This window comes from Mya arenaria, chromosome 15 (assembly GCF_026914265.1).
Source record: "Mya arenaria isolate MELC-2E11 chromosome 15, ASM2691426v1".
Taxonomy (NCBI): Eukaryota; Metazoa; Mollusca; class Bivalvia; order Myida; family Myidae; genus Mya; species Mya arenaria.
Genome location: NC_069136.1, coordinates 40,620,056 through 40,645,559, shown reverse-complemented (window position 1 = coordinate 40,645,559; position 25,504 = coordinate 40,620,056). Strand labels below are relative to the sequence as shown.

The following is a 25,504-nucleotide window of genomic DNA, read 5'->3' as shown; positions in this document are numbered from 1 at the left end:
GATATTGTTTTAGTGTAAATCTTTCAGTGTAACACCGGTTCTTGAACGTATTGTATTCCGGAGTTGCACGTTTTATTCAATATGTTATATCCAGCTTTCAAAAAAAGTAAAGTAAATAATTGAATCACACAGAAATAAATGCACGTTTGATTTTTTTGCTTTTGAAGTTCGTTCCGCAACCACGCTATTATATACTACGAACAATGCTCATTGCAAAAGGCCAATGAATAATGTTTAAATAATATGTATGATTCGAGTGACATGTTTAAAAACATAATGTTTAAAGGACAGGTCTTGTCTTATTTTCTTTGTTTCAGTAGCATGCTCTTTACATTATTCATAAACATGCATTTAAACTTCTGCCTGCATTTGTAGTATAATAAACGCTGCCTTTATGTGCATTTTGGCTTTAAAGTTGCACTTTTATTCCAGAACAAGATTTACCACAATTAATTTTATTGTTTTATTATTCCTAACAGGATGAATATAAGTAAAAAATACAATGGTTCTAATGAAGGTTACCTATTTTAATTTAAAAAAAATGTGCATAAAACACAGTATGTTCAACACTTGTGATTATAGGGGATCACAGTAAATCGTTTAGCATTCACCAATCATTTAATGTTTTTTGCGTTTTTCAGCTATTAAATACAAGGTTACAGTCCTGTTATCAGTAATTAATATTTTCCATAAATACATTATTAAGTAAGTAGTTAATGGTTTATAAGTCAAAATATATGTCTGTAATACATGTGTATGCATTGATATTAAATAAAAATGTCACTTAAACTCACGCTCTGTTAAAAGCTATTTAACCTGCATTGTACCATAGTTGCACGTTGAGTATCTAAATAATATTCATTCCTTACACATAATGTTAATACTTCTAAGCTCAAAAGTATTATTTTACAGAATTAAAGGTAACGCTAATGTAATACTTCATTAAAACGACATTGAAATTATAAGTTGAAAACATTTAAAAAGGTCTGATATTATTAAAAAATAACTAAAAAAATGTATGGATTGTCCTCAATCATGGCCGTTGACACCAATCTTCTTACAGCTGGCGTGAAGCTTGAAGGTAGATGAAAGTTGTAAAAAAACTTTACAACTGTCTTACATCGGATATAGGATCCCAGTTCCCCTGAAATTGCAAAATTGGAACATTTTGAAACAACTGCTAGAAGACATGAAACCATCATAGAGGCGTCCGTGTTTTTTTTTAATGTTCAACGAAAATATCCGAACTCATCCGGTAGATATGCACTCACCGCTATCACACAACTCCCATTCGTACCCTGAATTCGTATTATTTCGGAGCAATTTGTTTATCAGAATCACGTAACAAGATTACGATCGGCGGTTTAAATTTAACGCCGGTCGGGACTCCAGATCCACATTAACTTTATATTGTTTGGCATAATCAGTAATTAAAATTATCTTGGTGTTAAAGAGAATATACCTGTTTCCCATAAATCTCAAGTTCACCGAGTGATAACCAAAACCTTTATTTTTCCAGTGGTATTTTAATGTTTGTTTGAAATTACATGCCCTTATATACGAAATAGTACCATGTGGCTATTTTAGCACTGTATAAGACCCCTACTACAAACGACACCATATTTTTAGAAGATATCTCAATTTCACTTGATAAAATGTTAATAAACTATGACCATATATTAGTTATTTGAGATCTGAATTTTGACCTAAATAAGCCAGCTAAATGTAAACCAATTTCACAAATTTGTGACACTTACAACCTTAAAAATGTTGTCAAGGGTTCAACATGCTATACAAAAATTGCTGAGCCTTCAAATCTAGATGTTATTCTTACCAATCACTCAAATCTGCTTTGCAATACCATAAATTTTGACTCTGGTTTAAGTGACTGTCACAGATTTATTGCTACAACTTTAAAGGAACAGTGCAATCTGGTAAAAACAAAATATGTAAATTTTAGATCATACAAACACTTTAATCCTGTTTCTTTTAATTCAGATTTGAATAGAGTACCCTTCCATGTGGCATATGTTTTGATGACATCGATGACATTTACTGGGCCAGTGAATTGTTAATGAAAGATGTAGTTAATGAACATGCTCCTCTAAAACAAACTAAGGTAAAATAACCCACACCCTTTCATGAATGGAATATTGAGACATGCTATTTTTGAACCGAAACAACTTAGAAATACTTTTTTCAAATGTAAAAATGACTTTAACTGGAATGCTTATAAAAGACAACGAAATCTAGTAACAAACCTTAAAGGAAAGTCTATGCAGGTATATTTCGAAGAAAGGTGTGGGCCTGGACCAAAATCAAAGCACTTTTGGCCTACTATCAAACCCTTTTAACAAATAAAATTGTTAAAAAATCAGAGGCCAAAGTAATATTGAATGAAAATAACATGCTCATATCTGATCCAAAATCTGTTTGTAATATTCTGAATGATTTTTATGTCAATATAGCAAACGATATTGGTATTAACAGTTCTGTTATTGTAGATAATAATCACCCCAGCATAGAAGCTATCATAAGAGAAAATACAAATGTTAATGTTTTTGATTTTAAACCAGTAGACAACACATATGTTCATAAACTGTTATGCAGTATTGACTCTAAGAAAGCCACTGTTGTGGATAATCTCCCACCAAGGGTTATAAAAGCAGGTGCAGATTCACTGACAGAACCCCTTACAAATATTGTCAACACATCCTTTGCAACAGGAAACTTCCCAAATGCTCTCAAACTTGCTCAAGTTACACCCTTATTTAAAAAAGAAGACCCATTCCAAAAGAAAAACTATAGACCTGTCAGTATTCCCCCTACTATATCCAATGTTTTCGAACAGTCGGTTAGTGAGCAACTCTGTTTTCATTTTGAAAATATATTTCATAATTTTTTATCAGCTTTTAGAACAAACTTTGGTTGCCAAACTACTCTACTCCGATTAATGGAGGATGGGAAGAGGGCCCTGGACAACCAAAAGTATGTAGCGGCTATACTGATGGACCTGTCCAAGGCCTTCGACTGCCTCCCCCACGATCTAATTGTCCTAAAACTTAAAGCATATGGGCTCTCCGAAAAAGCTGCCGACCTCATACATGATTATTTGACTAACCGCAAACAAAGAGTAAAACTGGGCGATTTTCATAGTGAGTGGATCTATATATCAAAAGGCGTACCACAGGGATCGATCTTGGGACCGTTGATTTTTTTAAATATTTTAATCAATGATATATTTTATTTCATTCATCAAGCCAAAGTTTACAACTATGCTGACGACAATACTTTATCTCACTGTAAGTCCAACATCAACAACCTAAAACAAGTTCTTGAATCTGAAAGTGCTATCCTAATTAAGTGGTTTGAAGATAATCTAATGCAAGCAAATCCTGATAAATTTCAATCAATATGTATCGAAGGTCCACATTAAGTAAAATAGATTCCTTCAGAATTGAAAACTCAGAAATACAATTTGAAGAAAGTGTTAAACTCTTAGTAGTAGAAATTGATTCACTGTTAAACTTTGATGCTCATGTTGCAACTATTTGTAAGAAGCAGCCCGGCAAATAAATGTCCTATCAAGATTGTCTAAATATCTCACACAAGATACAAAATTACTTATCTACAAATGTTTTGTCCGTTCCAATTTTAACTACTGCCCTTTAGTATGGCATTTCTGTAATCAACAACACACTGAAAAACTAGAAAAATTGCAATATAGAGCTCTGAAATTAGTCTTTAATGATTACACATCGAGATATAAACAGCTTTTAGAAAGGGTAAATGTGCCAACCCTTCATATAAGTAGGCTAAGACAAATTGCTGTTGAAGTTTTCAAATGCTTACATAAGTTATCCCCCAGTTACATACAAGAACTTGTCTCTTTTAAATCTAAACATTACTCTTTCAGACATAAAAACATGCTCGACATTCCAAGTGTAAATACAGTTACTTATGGTAAGAAAAGCTTTTGTTTTGAGGTCACCCTAGTATGGAACAGTCTGCAAAACGAATTACGCACAACTACTGATTTCAAAGAGTTTAAGAGACTGATCCATGCTTGGAGTGGCAGCAAATGTAAATGCTCTATGTGTGTATAGTTTAACCGCTTTTCTGTTATTCCTTTTACCTTATGTGCTTGTAAGCTTTACTAACCACTGCTTGTGCTTGTATAACAAATGTATAGCTGTAGATGAAATGTGTCTTAGTTGCTTTATGCATAAAATGTGAACTATGTGCTTTTGTTATCTGTTTATATACTCTCCAAATGATGTGCATGACCAATATAATAACCTCTTCATAGCTTATAGCCATATTATTTCTGTGTGTTCCTGTTTTATTATTAGAAGAATGTTTTAGTATGTAAGTAATGCATCATCTTTTTCTTAGCAAAAAGCTTTTGCTTTTCTGTAGTCTGGTTTTACTCCTATGCTTGAGGTGAATGCTAATCAGTTCACCACAGGTCTGACCTTAGTGATAATAGGATCTTTAATACCCATGTTTTATCTATGCATCGTATTGCATGATTTTTCTTCAGTGTCTTATTTTCTTTTCGTCTTATATATTTTTTTAGAAAACGATTAGCGTTCACCTCCAGCTGTTATATAGTAAAAATCTGTCCTATATGTTGAATTGCTTTGTAATAGCCGCTAACAACTATCTTATCACTTAAACAGTTATTGCTGTTTAAATTACATGTTTTGTGTCTTACTGTTGCTTTTATTTAAATTTCACTTAATGCATTGGACCAGTATTTAAATCATAAAAATGTCTACTCTTGTAACTTTTTATGTATCTGGTAATGAAGCCTATAATCTCATTATAACCTATGTTTTAAAAATTTAATTAACATGTGTTATCTATTATGATCTTGAATATTTTCTTTTATTTGTCTGTTACTGGATAATCTATTATGTCGGAAAATAGCGATCAGCTAGTGTTGTTTATGTTTATCATAACCGACTTTAAATAAAGAATATCTTATCTTATCTTATCTTATGTGTGCCAATGGTTATTTTTGCAAGTGAACTTTTAAAAGTTTTGATGCACTGAATGATCTTTGACTCGGTAATACACTTCTCTCTTCAGGGGCCGACTGCCGGTATGAACGATTTGGACGTATAGTGCTACGTATGAGGTCGAACTAACTAACGAAGAGACTGGCTTAAACCTTGGAAGGTATCCATAACTGTGGCGGTTGATGCTTTTTTTCTCTGATCAATTCATGAGCAGCTTTTATTACCCTCGTGAAAATGACATGTCGACGAACAAAACACCTTGAAGTGTTGAAACTGATTGTTCGTAGCCGCTCTTGAGGTGGTACAAATCTACTGTCTCTGTTATAGAAAATGGTATTGCGATCGTAATTTGTTTAACTGACTGCCGAGCTACTTATTTTGCATACAGAAGTATCATCCCACAAACATTCTGCTTTTTATGTCCAAGCTGTAAGCAAAGCTCTGTACAGTTCACTCATGATAATCATTGAATTAGAACTCAATGAACCTTACCCGTGCTAATATAATATTTACACCTTAACTTCCATTCCTTAAATGAACTGCCTTTCGGCAATTGCGTTCATCAATCGATGAACGCAACATCTTCGGATATGTTCGGATCGTAATTCATTGTATAACAATATACATGAAAGCTATTGATCTAGTAATTTGTTGTATTGTGTCAGCAGGTCCCGTAAAATATAGATCAACATTTTAGAAAGTGTTAGTTTATTATATTTTAAGTATATTGGTGCCAGAAGTATTTCAAACTGTACGTTTTAAAGTGATTTCAAGTGGTTGATCTTTTCCCGCGTTATTGTGACGTCATTTGAAAAATATGTTTCCTGTTATAGTCGGGCCGATCTATTTACAGAATGGGTAAGAACGGATTACTGAAAGGTTTTCTTAAATGAAATGAAGTAGTTTTTTAACAATTCTTGTATTAAATAATGAACTATTGGTGTAAATATAAGGAATGAATTGCGGGCCTGATGTCATCATCAACAGTCAGGCATAATTAAGTGATCAGATTTGGTAGTGATTTGGTTGTAAATGGTTTCAATACGTTTATGTGTTTATAAAGTATTGATCTTTCATAAAATTTCTCACGACATTAACCGAATTAAAAAAATAAATATTTGTTTTTCTCTATTTCCATGTTATGGGTGATTCGGTAAAGAAAATATCAAATGCATTGACAAATACGAATTTAGAGGGAAAAGTTATCACATATTACAAGTTGGTAGTAGTAGTAACATAAATTTATTGAAGGATTGAACCATTGAGGATATATCTATAACTGTTCAACTTATTCTAGAAACAGTCAAATTTATACTGTTTTAGTAAAGCGATTGGGCTGAATGAAAAAGTTGATAATCAGCATTTGAAAGTAAGACTGAGGGGCAAGACAGTAGTTTGTATCCAATTTTGATTATAGAAAAAAAACGACTTTACAATAATATAAGTGCCTTAGATGAAAATAGATGCAGATATATTCTGTTGAAGCTGGTGATAGGATTGTAGAAAGTGCTTCTGATGGCTATCCTTACTGTAGAAAGTAATGGATTAATAAGAATAGTTATCAAAACCGAAAAAGCATTTGTGAACGATTTAACGATGATTCTACCAATAAATTACTTAATTTTAAACCTTACAATGGACACGATCTTTCGCGTTCAATAGGCTTTCGAAGATAAATCTTGTGGAGGCACACTACTATGTTGATTGCGACTATGCATAGACAATGATTGTTATTACAACTTTGGGGACACCCAATAGGACAGTTTGTTCAATAGGGTAGGAACGTTTTGAACGGTAACCACGCAAAACGGACGTACTATATTTGTTAGGTATGATACAATATGTATGAGAAAACATACATAGAGAAAAAATATCACTTTTGGGAAGCACCGAAAGTAAATGCATGTAAAAGAAGTTGATACTGAGGGATTATACCGTAACGCACATTTCGGTGTTCGAGGTGATACGTAAACTCTGTTTTTATATGACACAAGTATGAGCCTCAAATTCCTTCTTTGTTTGAAATGGGAGATAAGCTTAAACTTTATATTTAAAAAAATACTATAAAGGTAATGTTTAGTGAGTGCGCGTGCATTTTGCATGTTATTTTGTTATAAACATTAATATCTGCAAGGCTGAAGTTTTGCTTTGGTAGATAAATCATGTTAATTTCTTGCTTTGGTAGACAAAACATGTTAATTTCTTGCTTTGGTAGACAAATCATGTTAATTTCTTGATTTAGTAGACAAATCATGTTAATTTCTTGCTTTTGTAGACAAATCATGTTTATTTCTTGCTTTGGTAGACAAATCATGTTAATTTCTTGCTTTAGTAGACAAATCATGTTAATTACTTGCTTTGGTAGACAAATTATGTTAATTTCTTGCTTTGGTAGACAAATTATGTTAATTTCTTGCTATAGTAGACAAATCATGTTAATTTCTTGCTTTGGTAGACAAATCATGTTTATTTCTTGCTTTGGTAGAAAAATCATGTTAATTTCTTGCTTTAGAAGACAAATCATGTTAATTTCTTGCTTTAGTAGACAAATCATGTTAATTTCTTGCTTTAGTAGACAAATCATGTTAATTTCTTGCTTTAGTAGACAAATCATGTTTATTTCTTGCTTTGGTAGACAAATCATGTTTATTTCTTGCTTTGGTAGACAAATTATGTTAATTTCTTGCTTTAGTAGACAAATCATGTTAATTTCTTGCTTTGGTAGACAAATCATGTTTATTTCTTGCTTTGGTAGACAAATCATGTTAATTTCTTTTTTATGTTCATTAAAGCTGGCCATTACTTCTAATCTTACTAACATTATAAAACATTTAACAAGAAAATTGCCAATACACAAAGAATATAAAAAATCGATTATTACTAGTATTTGTTTGTCAATCTTGAAAAGATTGTAATATTTAGAATTGCTTAAACAAATGTAGCTGATCGTCCTTTTATTAGTTTATTGACATACAATCTTGATATCAAAATTTCGTGCTGCTCATATTATCAGAAAACTAAAGCTGTTTCAGCATTTGATTTCAACAAAATGTTACATTAACGCATATGAAAGATATACTTTAGAACAAAACATGAGACCTCAAGATAGTGGATGTGCATGGATGGTTTTACTAACTTAAAGTATGTTATCGTGTCACGATATATACTGCTTACGATTGTCGGAAGGCAATGACGAGACCAATGACCGTGTTAGGCTATACACTGATTGGGTCGCGAAAGGGGATACGGGGTAAGTGATTGTACGATCTGATGCACTGCTTGGGCGTCGGATATTCATCACGAGGTAAGTTTTATTTTCACGTTACACACTGACTGGGTGCCGGAATGGATTCATGATGAAAATAATCCTGTCACATGATACAACGATTGGGTTCCGGGGAGTTATCGTGATATTACACAACGTCAAATGTGTTACAGTGTTTTTCTCACGTTATACACTGCTTTCTTAGATAGAGGTTAGTAAAAATGTTACTGTTAGATGAGCTGATCGGGTAACAGACATGGGTCACGAGTTAAATGATTGTGAAACATGCATGAAACGTGTTCTGAGAGGGACCAAAGGCTAAATGGTCGTATACTCTGATACAATAATTACTGTTCGGAGAGGGGTCATATGGTAAAGGATTATGTCATGTGATATATTGCTTCGGCACAGGTAACAGGTCACGAAGTAATTGTGTCATGTGATGCACTGTAAGGGCTTCGGCAGGGTCATATGGTAAGTAATCGTTAAATGTGATAGACTGTTCGAACTTTGGGGTCAATTTTTCACAGCCTAAACAATTCAGAAAGAAACAATGAAAATAGAACCGATATAAACATGTTCTAAAGTAAGAACATTTCTTAGGTGAAAGCGTTTGGTATTGTACATTCGTGTTTTCTCGTTCGTTTCAAATTATGTGTCGTACTTTACAAATGCAGTGGCTTACTGCGAATTTGTTACATTTTCACATTGAAATAAATTGTGTCTAAAAGCGAATATTTTAGCGAATATTGTAATTGTGTTCGACAGTTTAAACTGTCTTTGATGAATACTGTACCGTCTAATAATCATTCATGTTTTAGGAACATCTCTGCAGTTGGGGTTGACTTTAGGCATTCAAAAGTCCACGGGAATCTGGTTTGTAGCGATACAGGAGAGGTTTCACGCCACCGCAGCCTTGACTTCTCTCGTTAATACCCTTAAACTCATGTCGTACTGCTTCATTGGTAACTCACTTTATACAAGAAATAAACATTCGAGTATCCAAACCGCTTTGCATTTATTGCAATAAATGGTGCATTAAATCGCTAGTTCGTAATTCATGACATATGAGTGTCACTTTTTCAGCTCCTTTAGTCATGACAGTGGGGTTGAAGATTCTCAGTTGCAAGACATTCGTAATGAGTGGGAGTCTGGCACCTGCGTTGCTCACACATCACCTCTGTTGCTAGGATTTTCTTTCTCACGGAATTTGACAACCTGTGTTCGCATGTTAACTAGATTGCATTGTTCTATATAACGTATAAGAAATAACATGTTTTCTGTTCATATCAATAAACTAGTTACACTAGGTTGTTGCCCTATGTGGCGTATCTGGTTCATGCCGTTGTTATGCAAATAGTGTTTTTGACGCAGTGATTAATTGATTTTATGTTAATAAGAGTCAACCGATAACTATAAAGTAACTTATTGCTTCGTTTTACAGGCATCAGAATAGCTTGTATTTATGGACCATCCTTTTCAATCATTGGGCAATACTTTGACAAAAAAATTCGGCAGCAGTAGGCGGCGTTTCCATTGGTGGCATCATATTTGCGCGTTTGATATCATATCCTTTAAAAGAAACGTTTACCAGGACTCGTTCTTGATGTTAGTTTCTTTCCTGGGCTTTATAGGTGGTGCTCTCATGCGGCCGATTAAATGCTATGACAAAATGTTAAATATTGAACATCCGTTATCTGAAGAGATTAACAAAATCTTAAATCGTACAGACGATGAAAACAGTGAAAGTAAACTAATAGGTTTTGATACTTGTAGGGAGTTTCTTGTTCATGATAATACTAACTCACACAATGCAGAGAAAGAAATTTCCTCAAACGAAGACAACGAAACAACGATGTAATACATTGCGGCCTTCATTTAACTATAAATCAACGGACTGTGCTGATCTATACGATAAAGTCAAAGAAAACCCAAACAAAATGATAAAGAAATTTAAAAATATGCTTGTCATAAACTTCCGAAAAAGTCCTATGTTCATTGCATTTTAAATACTCGTCATTTTTCTGTTTTTGTTCGTTGTACCATGGGTCAAAGACAATGGAATGGACAAAAACAGTATAGCAACATTAGCAACTTTCCACAGCATATCGGACTTACTGGCAAGTTTTTAAGGCTTGGTTGCTGAAAGGACACATTTGAGACGATCGACCATGGCAGTTGCATCGTCAACGATAGTTGGGATATCAGGACTACTTTTGAAACTGTACACAACATACTCGAGCCATAATTTTGGGACTATTTAATGGAACCTACTTTACGCTAAATTGTGCAATCATCGTTGGCAACCTCGGATATGATATACTGAACGGAACAATTGGCTTCAACGCATTGTTTTATTTTGTGAGTAGGTATTTCAGTTTTTGTTGTCCTGGAATGTAACAGTTTCTTTGTGGACAGAACTTATCTTTAAACATGAAATAAAACTTGTTTTTATCTTTATTGTTTTATTTTTCTATCAAAAAAGCGAACACGTGTATAGCTTATAAATGAAATATGAACACTTCACATTGTCCTGGGATTATTTTTGTCATTATATCAGGAATGATTGAGGACAAAGCTGGATCCTACGTTTATTGTTATTATTTGCTAGGTTCGCTGTGCATAATTGGTGGTAATCGATGTGCTACCGTTAATCAAACGTCGTTTATACGTTCATCTGGAGGGAAATGAAAATAAGGCCAGAGTCATCATATCAATTTCAAAAGGGCAATACAACTTACACTGGTCTTCGTTTGGTTTGATTAAATGATTATATAGCCAAGCGTGTGTTGAAACAGTTCGCAACGAATGTTTCAGTATTAGTACAAAGATGAACCCCAGAAATCTAATATATGTTGATTATGTTGTATTATTCTTATTGTTTCCCTTTTCGTTTTGCAGGTTGAACAAACTGACATATACACAAGCACGTAAACGTCGGTAAAAGCAATTTACATCAATCTATAAAAAATACTTATTTCGCATTCATAATTATTTTAGTATCGAGTTAAGTTAAAGTACGGTTCATCACTTGTGAAATGAACTTTGAACGTACAAGAAACGCAACGATGTTCGATTTCGGGTCCTTGCCTTTTGGCCTTAACAGGGTGTTTGTTTTGAATTTTCAACTACTGGGCTTGTTATGTATTTTCCATTTTTTTCATTTGTATTTTGCCTTGTACTATTAAATCGGAAGAATTGAACATTTGCTTGAAACATCTGTCATATCTACATTATATGAATACTTTGACCTGCCCATATGAGCACTACGTTATATATCCATGTATTCCCGTCCCTGTGTAGTATGTATGACTGGAGTGGAACTACATTAAATACCGTTTAAGTGTATCAATGTACAGAAGACAGTAAAGTAAATGACAACAGTGAAGAAATATAGGTTAACATGTATGTGCTGTGGGGTGGGGAAGTTAATTTGGCAAGGTTTGGCATATCGGGTGAGCAGCCGGACCAGGTTAACTTTTTCCCCTACGGCAAAAATCTACTATAATATTGTGGAATAATTATGTTCTAATATAAAATACCATCAGGCATTTCTCGAAATAGGATTAAACACTTTTCGAGACTATATTTAAAAGTAATGAATTCGAATGTGCAAATGAAGAAGATGATTTATGTTTTGTTATAATGATAAAACAAATAAGTCTCTCACAGAACTTGACCAGCCTGTTATTGTAGATGAAATGTTGAGGCTGTAAAATATTTGAAAAGGAAAAACGCCCTTGGTTATGGAATAAATATGTTATTGGAAATATAGATATGTCATCAGCACATTGATGTGGTATATTCAATTATATTTTGAATTCGGGTATTTATCTGGATAATGGATTGAAGGTATAATAATTCCTTTGAATAAAAAGCAATATTAATGATGCTAACAATGATATGGGTATTGCGGTCTTCAGTTGTATGTCAATGTTGATAACCACTTTGCTTAGTAAAGGACTTGATGTTTTATGTAATAAATATAACACAATATCGGACACACACTTCAGCTACCGCAAAAGAAGGTCTACGTACGGTTGATGAAATATTTATGTTTTTTCATAAGTGCAAAAATACTGTAATGGAAATAAACGACTAAATGTTCTATTTGTCGATATGATGAAATGTTTTTGTCATACTGTGACACATCTTGTTTAAAGTATGCTTTGTCATTTGATTATGCAGTTGACACACGTAGGGTAGACAATTTTCTCTCTTTTATTTTCTGAATTTGTAGAGGACTTTAAATTGATTAGGTTTTAAATAAGTTAATATGGTGTTAATGTTATTAATGTTCGAAGGCAATATAGCTATTGAAGAAAAACACCCACAGAACGCCTACAAGTATAATGAGATGTTTGTTATTAACCAAGAGCAATCACTTGGGAAGGCCCCTTATGCTTTGAATTTTATATTGTGCAAATATAATGAGTACAACCTTAGTTAAAAAGCATAATGTCATTTGTTTCATGATGTCCTTGTGACCCATATGAATTCCGTTTGGAAAGTCTGAGGAAATCGTAAATTTATAAAAATCAAGAATATGCATTGAAGATTTTGCAAAACACTGTTAATTGTTAAACCTGAACATAAAAACGTATAATTGTGTTGAACGAATGATATTTCCTCATTTAAACATATAGTTATGAAGTTCTGGCTTAAACAAGTTATGACTTGTAATATAATGGTAATGACAATTTATGAGCAAGCCTTTTGCGTTTGTAATAGTAGTTATAGAAATTTGGTATCCAATATTAAGAAATTAAAAGATGATTATGGATTTCGTTTATATTTTACTAGACTTTGACTAACAGTACACCAATTAAGCATTTAAAGAGGGTTGTATGCAAACAATCTAACACCTCGCGATGAAAGAATTTGCAATAAATTGTATATTAAGGATGAATTTTATACGTATGTGTCCATGTATTGATCACAGAAAGTAATACTTATAACCTTGTTATTACACATATTTATCTGTGTATAAATATGAACAGGTATAAACAATATGACAAAATGAAATAAATACTAATTCTTAAAGATGCACTCTTACTCCCCAATAGGATTTACCAAAATTGATAATATTTTTTAAATATTTCAAAAAGGATGATAAAATGTCGAAAACATTGCTTAGTGTGAAGAATACCAAGTTAAATTGAAAAGAAATGAGCTTAAAACAGGTATTTCTACCTTATGAGACTATAGTAGACCATAGTAAATCTTTTAGCATTCACCAATCATTTAATATTTTTGCGCTTTCTGCTATTAAATACACGGTCACAATTTCGTTATTAGTAAATAATATTTTCCATAAATGCATCATTTAGTAAGTAGTAAAAGATTTATCACTCAAAATTAATGTTTGTTAAACATGTGTATGCATTGATTTTGAATAAGTGTGTCACTTTAATATGCATACGAAGCTCTTGTAATTAAAATATATCATAAAATTTACATGCCCATGTTATATGTACTCTGTGCGATGATATTTGGTTCAAAGTTTGTATGATGAATGATACACGTTACATATGTCTTTAATAATTGTCTGTTTTGAATTATCTATCATGTCATATGCTTGAATTTTATAACATATGCCATTAGAAAAACAAAACAAAATAGTTCGGCGTATTTGAAACCTGTATTGTAGGGAAATTATAGAAATGTTAGAGAAATACGTACCTGAATATATTAGAATAACACACAAATAGAGCTTCATTATTTGCATTCCATCTGGTTACTGTAAATTAAAAGACAACAATGTACATGGCTTTTTAAAACTTATATCATTAAATTTATACTACTTTTACACATAAATTGATGTCTATTATTATAATTTAATTATTACAGTACAACACATGCTTAATACATTATCCATATTCATTAAAACCCACCAATATCAAAATAAGCAGATAGATTTCACATGATTGATAATGTATTTGCAATGCTATAGACTAAAATCACATTACAGGATATTTCACCTACTATTCATTTCAATCTGTTCAATGTTAAATATATACATATGATAAGATATATAACAACCCAGTGCATGATATAATTTTCAGCAGTATTGCATTGCGTTATCAATTGCACTTTAACTAATTGTGACGCAGCATTTAATCATACAATGTTTATTCCATCAGTTCTCAGTTTATACTCACTCGGTCAAGTTGTCGGCTAGAGTTAATATGAGTATGTTTGCGAAATGTAGAACGTACCGACCATGCACGAAGCATTGGTTGTAGAGAGAGCTTGGCCACGTTGTCGGCTGAAGTTGATAGAAGTAAGACTACGAAAAGTATTATGATCCGTCCATGTACCAGGTCACGGTTGAAGAGGGCTTGGCAAGGTTGTCGGTTTGAGTTGATAGAAGAATGACTGCGAAAGGTATTAAGTTCCGTCCATCTACCAGGTCTCGGTTAAAGAGAGCTAGGCCAGGTTGGCGGCTGGAGTTGAAAGAAGGAAGACTGCGAAAGGTATTATGTTCCGTCCATGTACCAGGTCTCGGTTGTAGAGGGCTTGGCACGGTTGTCGGATGAAGCTAATAGAAGTATGACTTCGAAAGGTATAAGGTTCCGTCCATCCACCAGGTCTCGGTTAAAGATAGCTAGGCCAGGTTGTCGGCTGGAGTTAACTGAAGTAGTGGTATGGTCCGTCCATCTACCAGGTCTTGGTTGTAGAGAGCTAGGCCAGGTTGTCGGCTGGAGTTAATAGAAGTATGACTGCGAAAAGTATAAGGTTTCGTCCATCTACCAGGTCTCGGTTGTAGAGAGCTAGGCCAGGTTGTCGGCTGGAGTTAATTGAAGTATGACTGTGAAAGGTGGTAGGTTCCGTCTATCTACCAGGTCTCGGTTATAGAGTCCTATGCTAGGTTGTCGGAGTTCATAGAAGTATGAATGCGAAAGGTATGAGGTTCTGTCCATGTACCAGGCCTCGGTTGTAGATGTCCGTCATAATGTCATCATTATAAACATTACAAAACATTATTAAATACAGAAAGGTACCTACATCTGGAAATTCCATTAAAATATAAGATTGTGTTTGCTAGGTTTCGCTGCTCCAACCATAAGCTGAATATTGAACTTGGAAGATATATAAATACTCCGCAAGATGAGAGACTTTGTATATATTGTCTGAATCAACATTTGACAGTTATTGATTGTGAATATCATGCATTCTTTCAATGTCCTAAATTCGATATTATTCGTAGACAATATCTTTTTAACTGGTATTCATCTGGTAATAGTTTAAATGATTTCTACTCTTTAATGTCTACTGAAAATGATAATACAATATTGAAGTTAACAATCTATGTATACCATCTGTTAGATATGATAAATGTGTAAATCGTATGTTGCAACTACTATACTATGTTTTTTTTTTGTACATTTAGTGTATTTTGGGCCGTTGGCCTTTATTTACTTGAATAAAATGAATTGAAATTGAAATTGTCCAGGTTTTCGGCTGGATACAATAGAGGTATGACTGTGAAAGGTACCAGGTACCGTCCATGTTCCTGGTCTCAGCTGTAGAGGGCAGGGCCAGGCTGTCGGCTTGAATTAATAGAAGTATGGCTGCGAAATGCGGAAGGTACCGCCCATTACAAAGTCCTGTGTGTAGAGGTTTGAACAAGGTTGTTGGCTGAAGTGAATTGAAGTGTGAAAGGTTGAGGATAACGTCTATGTTCAAATTTCTGCAAAAGGTAGCAAGTTACGTCCATTACCGGGTATCGGCTGTAGAGAGTGTGCCATGCATTCGGCTTGATTTAATAGTAGCAGGTAGCAGGTAACGTCAAATTGCCAGGTCTCGGTTGTAAAGATCTTAGCCAGGTTGTCGGCTGGTGTTTATACAAAAAGGCTGTAATAGGTAAATGGGAACGTCCATGATTCATGTCTTGGTTGTAGAGGGCGTGACCAGGTTCGATAATAGAAGCATATATAAGTATGACTGCGAAAGGTAGTAGGTACCGTCCCTTACAGAGTATCGGCTGTAGAGTGCTGTGTCGGGATTTTCGGCTCAAATTAATAGAAGTATGACTGCGAAAGGTAAAAAGTACCGTCCACTACATGTCTCGGTTGTATAGGGCTGGGCCAGGTTTTCGGCTGGAGAAAATAGAAGTATGACTGCAAAAGGTTGAATGCACCGTCCATAACAGTCAAATAAGTATTTGGTGCAGCGTGCAGAGTCTGGCTTTTGGCAGCAAATATAAATCGGGGATGTGTTAATCAGGGGAGGGACACATTTCACGATAATATGTTATAACATATATTTTAGTTGATCCAACTATATAATTGTAGAATGTTTAACCAAACATACATAGTTTAAATAGCTCTGTTATCTTATTTGATTGCAAACAAAGCTAAAACTTAAAACGGATGGACTTATATAACTTAAAGATTATTTTCTAAAGTTTGTCTTTTAACTAATATTAAGATATTGACACACACAGATAATTACCAGTACTGATATGTAGTCATTTGCTGTTGATTAGTAAAGAAAATACAAGTAATTTGTTGGTGCGAAGTGAAAATGAATTACACACCTATTAATATTGTCGTTATGTATATGAATATAACAATTTTTATGTTATGAACAGTACGTTTGTGCTCCTATTAGTTTGATGAAATTCGATGAAATATTGAACCTCTTTAGTTTTGCTTGTATCTTTTAATTTAACTCTGTACTATTGACAGTTGCAAGCGTGTTTGAGGTTTTCATTATTAATTTCACTATCGAGCTTTACTACTATTAGATATTTAATATCTACCCTGCTTGAAACCTTGCTTTCAAACGATAATTTAATTTATTTTATGATAACACACAGATAACGATTTGTTAATTTCGCTGTCTACTTTTGTTGTGATATTTAAAACTATAAAGTTAAATGGACTATGTGTTACAATTGGGGACTTAGTAAGCATGCCTTTACCAAAAGACAAGGGATGGTCGTGGATGGTACTTATAGGTAATGTGATTGCTTCTTAATATGATATACAAAGTTTCATATAACGTTTTAATTATCAAATTACAGAGCAATATATACATTCCAGAGCTTTTATTTGATTAATAAAACACACGATCATTATGTGAAGACTTTGATTGTGTTTCACGCTAAAAGCATTCTGACTCATTATTTTGCAATGATGATTGTTTCTAATTAACAATACACTATTATTGAAGACGTAACGTTCACTATTGACAGTTTGTATGAGGTTTTTTACTTAAAGGAGCCATTACGCAAATGACATTGACCGGGGGACTGAATAAGTCGGCAGGCATTCTCTTCGTCGCCTTTCAAGAACGTTTTGATTCGTCATCAGCTACGACGTCATTGTTGTCAACCGTACTATATCTGACATACAGCATAGCAGGTTGTATAAATATATAATTCCTTATTCAAAATATTATTATCATTGTTATTATTATTATTACATTTGTTATTATTATTATTATAATATATAGTATGATTATTATTATGATGATGATGATTATTATTATTATTATTATTATTATTATTATTATTATTATTATTATTATTATTATTAATTATTATTATGATTATTATTATTATGATTATTATTATGATTATTATTATTATATAGTTTGCCTCAAATTATAAATTATTGTTTCTGACAAGGTGACGGGCAGGCCTATCAAAACTTCTGTGATTAGTAGGCTAACAAAATAAACATATTTGTTTCAGCCCTATTTGTTATGACATTCGGCATAAAGCTTGCTACATGCCGAACTCTGGTGTTTCTTGGGTCTTTGGTCCACTGCATTGGATATATTATTACTTCCAGAGCACATGATGTACGTGTGTTACTGGTTTCATACGGAATATTTATTGGTAAGGTTTACGATTCAGTAATTTCACGTTAATTTATTTCACAATAATTACGTTACTTAATCTTTACTCTATATACACCTAATGGACACGTTGACAATGGTAAGGGTTTCAATGAACGGCTCAGACAATTAAGATAATAAAATGTTACATCACATATGTTTTGTAAGCTAGGGTACTATATAAACTTACAATGCAACAACACTAAATATAATATGTTATTTTTTACTGATATTGTCAACTACGTTCTAGGGATTGGAAATGCATTGACGCAATCAACATCACTGACTATGGTCGGATTTTATTTCGACAAACGACGGGGCTTTGCTAACAGCTTGACCACTGCAGGAAGCTCTTTCGGCGGCCTGATGTTTGCACAAGTTATCACTTCATTACTGGATGAATACGGATATCAGGGGCTGTTAGTTATAGCTGCAGTGTCATTACATGGCTCTGTAAGTGCTGCTCTGTATCGTCCTACAAAGTTCTATGAGACCAGTAATAGAAGTGAACCGGAGGAAAAACCACTGGCAAAAATTGTACATAACCAAAATGATCTTATTTCTGATATCGATTTAAGTATACATGCAATCAACGAGCAGGGCATACAAGAGCAGCCAAACGAGTTTGATTCACGTGAACATGAAAGTATCAAAGATAGACATAGCAGCCCAGATATACCGTGTTTGAATGCTGATTTAGGAGCTTCTATATTGAAGATCCATAGGACCATGAGCGAGTCCTCCATAAACGACAGAAGCTCTTCTAGAATCTCAAAACGTTCAAATGTTTTTAAAACTCTAGCAAATTTGTTTGATATAAGCGTGTTTTCAATTCCGGTATTTATAGCTTTTGAAGTCTCTGCAATTCTTCTATGCCCCGCGACGATGCTCAGTCCAGTTTTTGTTGCACCGCATGCAAAAGAATTACTAAATGACACAAAGAAAGTACCAATACTTATCACAATTCTTAGCTCTCTCGATCTCATTTCCAGAATTGTGTTAGCATTTATTTCTGACAGTAGAGTTATACGACGATCAACTTTAATAGCACTCTCTGCCTTTATGATTGGAATCAGTAACCATTGTGTTCGCTGGTATACGAGCTATGAGACAATCATAGCTCACATAGTAGTTCTTGGCATATTCAGTGGGAATTACCTTTCCCTGTACGCTGCAATAATCGTGGACTTTATGTCAATTGAGAGGTTACAAAGTGTACTAGGATTTACAGCATTGTTTCAGGGTTGTGCAGTCGCCAGCTCCTTTTACCTTGTCGGCAAGTATATTTGTATTTTCAAAAAGAAATAATGTTATTATGATAAATCACAATTTGAAAGAAGTTTATAACATTATGTTGTATTGAAGATGAATTATTAGTGCAAAAACAGTGGTTGTTAAATGCATACTGTACTTGCTATCATATATTGTTTGTAAATTATTATTTTCTAGTTGTCATGTAACTGACAATTCATTCTTTACCATTCTTCCAGGATACTTACGCGACGCTACCGGCTCGTATGTCATGTCATACCACGTGTTGGGGGCTATGGTGATTGTCGGTGGACTAATTATGTTGAGTCTTCCATATATACATGCAAGATCACAAAAGAAAGACCTTAAGTTTAACATACATGAGTAATACATTTTCAATTTTAAACCGTTTTCTTTTTGATGTTATTACTATATATTAAAATGTTGTTTCGTTTGTATTTTGTTTAGCATTCGAATTTGTTATGTTGTTTCGTAATTTCTTAAGTTTATTTATCTATGGCTCTTGTTTTTAGCTCGCCTAAGCACAAAGTGCTCAATGTGAGCTATTGTGATCGCTCTGTGTCCGTCGTCGTCCGTCGTCAACAATTGGACTGTTAACGCTCTAGAGGTCACAATTTGGGCACAATTTTTATGAAACTTAATCAGAATGTTAACCTCAATAAGATCTTGGATGAGTTCGATATTGGGCCATCTGGGGTTAAAAACTAGGTCACCAGGTCAAAATAAAGGAAAAGCTTGTTAACACTATAGAGGTCACATTTATTACTGTATCTTCAGAAAACTTAGTCAAAATGTTAATATTAATAATCTCTAGTTCAAGTTCGAATCTGGGTCATGTGCGGTCAAAAACTAGATCACCAAGTCAAATTGAAGGAAAAGCTTGTTAACACTCTAGAGGTCTTATTTATGACTGTTTCTTCATGAAAGTTTGTCAGAATGTTTATATTTAAATCTTTAAGTCAAGTTTAAATCTGCGCCATGTGCGGTCAAAAACTAGGTCACCAGGTCAAATCATTGGAAAAGATTGTTAGCACCCTAGAGGTCACATTTATGACTGTATGTTCATGAAACTTAGTCAGAATGTATATATTAATAATCTTTAAGTCAAGTTTAAATCTGGGTCATGTGCGGTCAAAACCTAGGTCACCAGACCAAATCATAGGAAAAGCTTGTTATCACTCTATAGGTCACATGTATGACTGTATGTTCATGAAACTTAGTCATGAAAAGCTTGTTAGCACTCTAGAGGTCACATTTATGACTGTATGTTCATGAAACTTAGTCAGAATGTCATATCGCCAAATAGTGAAGCTCGCTGTATTACAGACAACTTTTGTACAAGTTTAAAGTTAACATTATGCGAAATAATGTTAGTTACAGTACTTTTTATTGTGTCAAATGCATGTTTACTTTGATTGTTTATTTTTTATATACTTTTCAATCGAACCTTTTGTCTAGAAGAAGTTACTTGTCAGTACATAGACATTCAAAACACTGTCTTAGGTTCCTATACAAATTTTAATTTTTGTATTACCTTATGTGAACAACTAAGCAATTCTAAATAATACAATGCATTGTATTGTAACAAAATAAGAGTCAACATCTAATGACTTTCTTCTGTTATTCTTCACTACAACCTTCAACATGTATTTCTTTCAGTTCAAACCATAACTTTTGTTAGAAATATCACTTAATGTTCAAACAAGTGTTTCTCAAATGTTGTTTCTTTTTGTAATTCTAACAATATAACCATTCACATTTTATTACTATTTTACTGACTTTTATTGATGGTACTTCTGGTTGAAATAAAGTTTGTGTTACTGTTCATACATTACTTTTTTCTCATTTTATCCCTACCTTTTAAAACCTCCACTCGCCTAATTCCCCTTGAATCGTTTTGTGCCATATAATGAAAATTAGATAATCCTCTATAAGAAATTAAACAATATTACAAAAATGTACATATTGACACTATGCAGATTTACTCTGTAATATAATAAAAAATGTCCCTCAAGAGATCACCGAATCACTCGGAGCAGATAGCTCGACTGGCCAAAAATGTTGTAACAATATCATTTATCCGTTCAATAATATTTTGTCTATGTCTCAGTGTCGGACTTTCTATAAAAAAGACGATAAAAAAGACGACAATAAAACGGTTTGCAACGAGGTACTCTTTACAATACATACATTTTATAGCCTATTGAGAGAGAAAAAACTAGCGTTACTTGAATGATGTTTCAGTTAGCAGGGTACATTGTAAAGAAACATTAATGGAATTTATCTGATGGAAAGAAGGATTTATTGATGTTGCTTAGCATACAACATTATATGTTTGTTTTTGAATAACATCGCGTCAAAATGTACGCCGGTCGCTGTGATCGGTTGAATTATTTGCTACAAGATTAGTTTCAAAACGAACTACTGTGTCAGGAATGCATGCTTGTTCCTCCGAGTTATATTTTCGTTTTGATTGGGCCAATATCAAATGTTCGGTCTTTGAAGATATTGTAACAAATGATGTCACAGAGGTAAATCCACCAGAACTAATATCATCAAGAATCATCCCGAGGGCTTGGCTTACGCTTAAATTTTAATTTAAAATAATTGTTATCATTGCACACATTAAGTGTTTGCCATATTTGCACACAATTTGAAAAAGCATAGATGCTTAAGAAGTTTTAAGAATAATTTGTCACGGGAATAATTACTTTCTTATGTTGATTATTTTCAATGGAATTACGCTACAGTAAATATTATTTAAGTATAAAAGCCCATAAAATTGCTTATGACATTTTATTGCTATTTTTCGGCGATAGCTGATAAGCGCGGTAATTAGATACAATTCAGTTGTCACAGTTGTTCTCAAAAGCATAAACCGTAGCTCTCATATTGATTGAATATGCGCAGCGAATTGAATCGCTATGATAATAAATTGCTCGTTTTGAATACCTCTAGTAATAGTTTCTTTTCATTCAAATTTTGGGAAACGTCAATACAAGTTTCACAATTTCTTTATATTACAATATAAACCATTCGCGTGTTTGGGTGCGTAACTCCTATCACCATTTGGTAACCATTATAAGCATATTTCTTCGAGGATCAATAGTTGATATGAAAAACAGAGACTTATGAAAATCGAACAATTTTGGATGTTAAATATTTAAATGATTAGCCGCCGATATTAATTTGCATTGATTAGGGGATTCGTAAAACATTACAAAAGCATACCCCTATCTGATGAAAAATTACATAGTATTATAAACACAACACCGATGGTAAATTAATATTGAATTTCAGCCGTCTGATTTAACAAGTTATAGTAAAACAATACGATAAATATTTAGTACAATAATTTACGATACAATTGTAAACTCATCCATCAGTATTGTAATTATAATCACTTTTCTTACATGAATTACATTATAGTTTCTAATGATTTGTAGATTATACTTGCTTTAATTTGCTTTTAAAATATTGTAATGTACTTTAATACTTTAATAATGGCAGAATTTTGTATTCAATAATGATTGCATTATGGAAAAAAAGATGAGTGAGCTATATTTATTACTCATAATATAATTGCATTTGTTACAACAAATAACATTAATAACAACCTACCCAACGTAGTACGTAGATGTGTCGTTAGATTAAAATATCCCATTAACATCTGATTGTAGATCAACAGAGTGTGAATTAATTGCGTTTGCGATATAAACTTCCTAGTTGAAAACTTAAAATCTCGTAAAATAAACATTAACAATTTTATGGTATAAAACTCACAAATGCATTACTAATTGTTAAATACGCTTTTTGATTGGTTAAACACTATCATCTGCAATATCAAGTGAGTGTTATATGTTTCTGGTCTCGAAATGTATAAAACAATCAAGATATTTAAATATAAATACACAATCAATCATAGAAACTTGCAGACACATTATAATCATATACATATAGTGTGGTCGATCATACCGATATATTATGGTCGATCACACACATATATTGTGGTCGATCATACACATATATTGTGGTCGAGCATAAACATATATTGTGATCAAGGATACACATATATTATTGTGGTCGATCATAAACAAATATTGTAGTGGAGCATCGAATATATTGTGGTCGATCATACACATTTGTTGAAGTCGATCATACACTATATTATGGTCGATCATAAATAAATATTGTAGTGGAGCATACACATAAACTGTGGTCGAGCATACACATATCTTATGGTCGAGCATACACATATACTGTGGTCGAGCATACACATATATTGTGGTCGATCATACACATATATTGTAGTCGATCATACACATATATTGTGGTCGAACATAAACAGATATATTGTGGTCGATCTAACACATTTATTGTGATCGAGCATACACATATATTGTGGTCGAGCATACATATATGTTGTGGTCGATCAAACACATATATTGTGATCGATCATACACATATATTGTAGTCCACCATACACGTATATTGTGGTTTATCATACACAAATGATGTGAACGGGCATGCATATATATTGTGGTCGATCATACACATACATTAATTTTGATCATACACAAACATAGCGGCCGATCATAAACAAACATTGTGGTCCTGCATACACATAAATTGTGATGGATTATTAACAATCATTGTGGTCGAGCATGCACATATACTGTGGTCGATCATACACATACATTCTGGTCGATCATACACATAATCTGTGGTCGTTCATACACATATGCTGTGGTCAATCACACACATATATTGTGGTTGATCATACACATAAAATGTGGTGGACCATACACATATATTGTGGTGGACCATACACATATAATGAGGTGGATCGTATACATATTTTGAGGTGGATCATTTACATATAATGTGGTCCAGCATACACATATATTGTGGTACAGCATACACATGTATGATGGTGGATCATATACATATTTTGTTGTGGATCACACACATATATTGTTGTGGATCATATATATATATTGTTGTCCAGCATACACATTTATTGTGGTCCAGCATACACATAGTGTTGTGGATCAAACACATAAATTTTGATGGATCATTAACAATCATTGTGGTCGAGCATGCACATATACTGTGGTCGATCATACACATACATTCTGGTCGATCATACACATGTACTGTGGTCGTTCATACACATACACTGTGGTCAATCACACACATATATTGTGGTTGTTCATACACATATACTGTGGTCGATCATACCCATATACTGTGGTCGATCAAACACATGCATTGTGATTGAACATACACATATATTGTGGTCAATCACACACATATACTGGGGTCGATCATACACATACATTCTGGTCGAACATACACATATACTGTGTTCGTTTATACACATATCCTGTGGTCAATCACACACATTAATTGTGGTTGATCATACACATTTATTGTGGTGGATTATACACATATATTGTGGTGGATCATTCACATATATTGTGGTCCAGCATACAAATACATTTTGGTGGATCATACAAATATGTTCTATGATAGTTCATACACACAATTATGCTGTGGCCAATCACACACATATTTTATGTACACATATTCTGTGGTCGTTTATACACTTATTTCGGGGTCGATCAAACACGTCTATTGTGTCCGAGCATACACATTTTCTGATGTTGATCGTACAAATATATTGTGGTCAATCATACACATATATTGTGGTCAATCATTTACATATATAATGGTCGGTTTAATGACAATGTTCGCTTGTCCTATTTGTAAATGAAGAACCAAACAATGAAACAAACTTTTTAAGGATATCAGGAAATTATAAAGTATCGCAAATGAGCCTATACGGTTAAACAAAGTCATAATATGTGCTACGCATATGCTTAAACATATAGTGTATTCAACAATCTGCTCTGCAATTCATTGATAAACAACTGTAAAACAAAGAAAAATACCTTACATCGTATTAAAGCCATTGAAGCAAAACTGTTGTTTGCTACAGTTTTATTAATTCAACATCCGGGAACGAAATAAAATCCCAATGATTAAGCTGTAACCAATCCAATGAGCTTAATAGTTTGTGTGTGTTAATACA

General features: G+C 33.3%; 1 protein-coding gene across 1 annotated transcript; it reads left to right on the top strand.

Annotated features, from left to right (window-relative positions):
* Positions 1–17,177: 17,177 nt before the first annotated feature.
* On the top strand, positions 17,178–20,835 carry LOC128218703 (monocarboxylate transporter 14-like). The gene is made up of 5 exons (XM_052926382.1): positions 17,178–17,254; positions 17,517–17,660; positions 17,993–18,139; positions 18,389–19,414; positions 19,629–20,835. Exons 1-5 carry the CDS (start codon positions 17,209–17,211, stop codon positions 19,775–19,777), a joined length of 1,512 nt encoding a protein of 503 aa, XP_052782342.1. The 5' UTR covers positions 17,178–17,208; the 3' UTR covers positions 19,778–20,835.
* The last annotated feature ends 4,669 nt before the right edge of the window (positions 20,836–25,504 follow it).

Coding starts and splice junctions, on each gene's coding strand:
- LOC128218703 (XM_052926382.1), top strand. CDS start 17,209: ATGCCTTTACCAAAAGACAAGGGATGGTCGTGGATGGTACTTATAG. Junction 17,255..17,516: donor GTCGTGGATGGTACTTATAG/GTAATGTGATTG, acceptor TTTTACTTAAAG/GAGCCATTACGCAAATGACA. Junction 19,415..19,628: donor CAGCTCCTTTTACCTTGTCG/GCAAGTATATTT, acceptor CCATTCTTCCAG/GATACTTACGCGACGCTACC.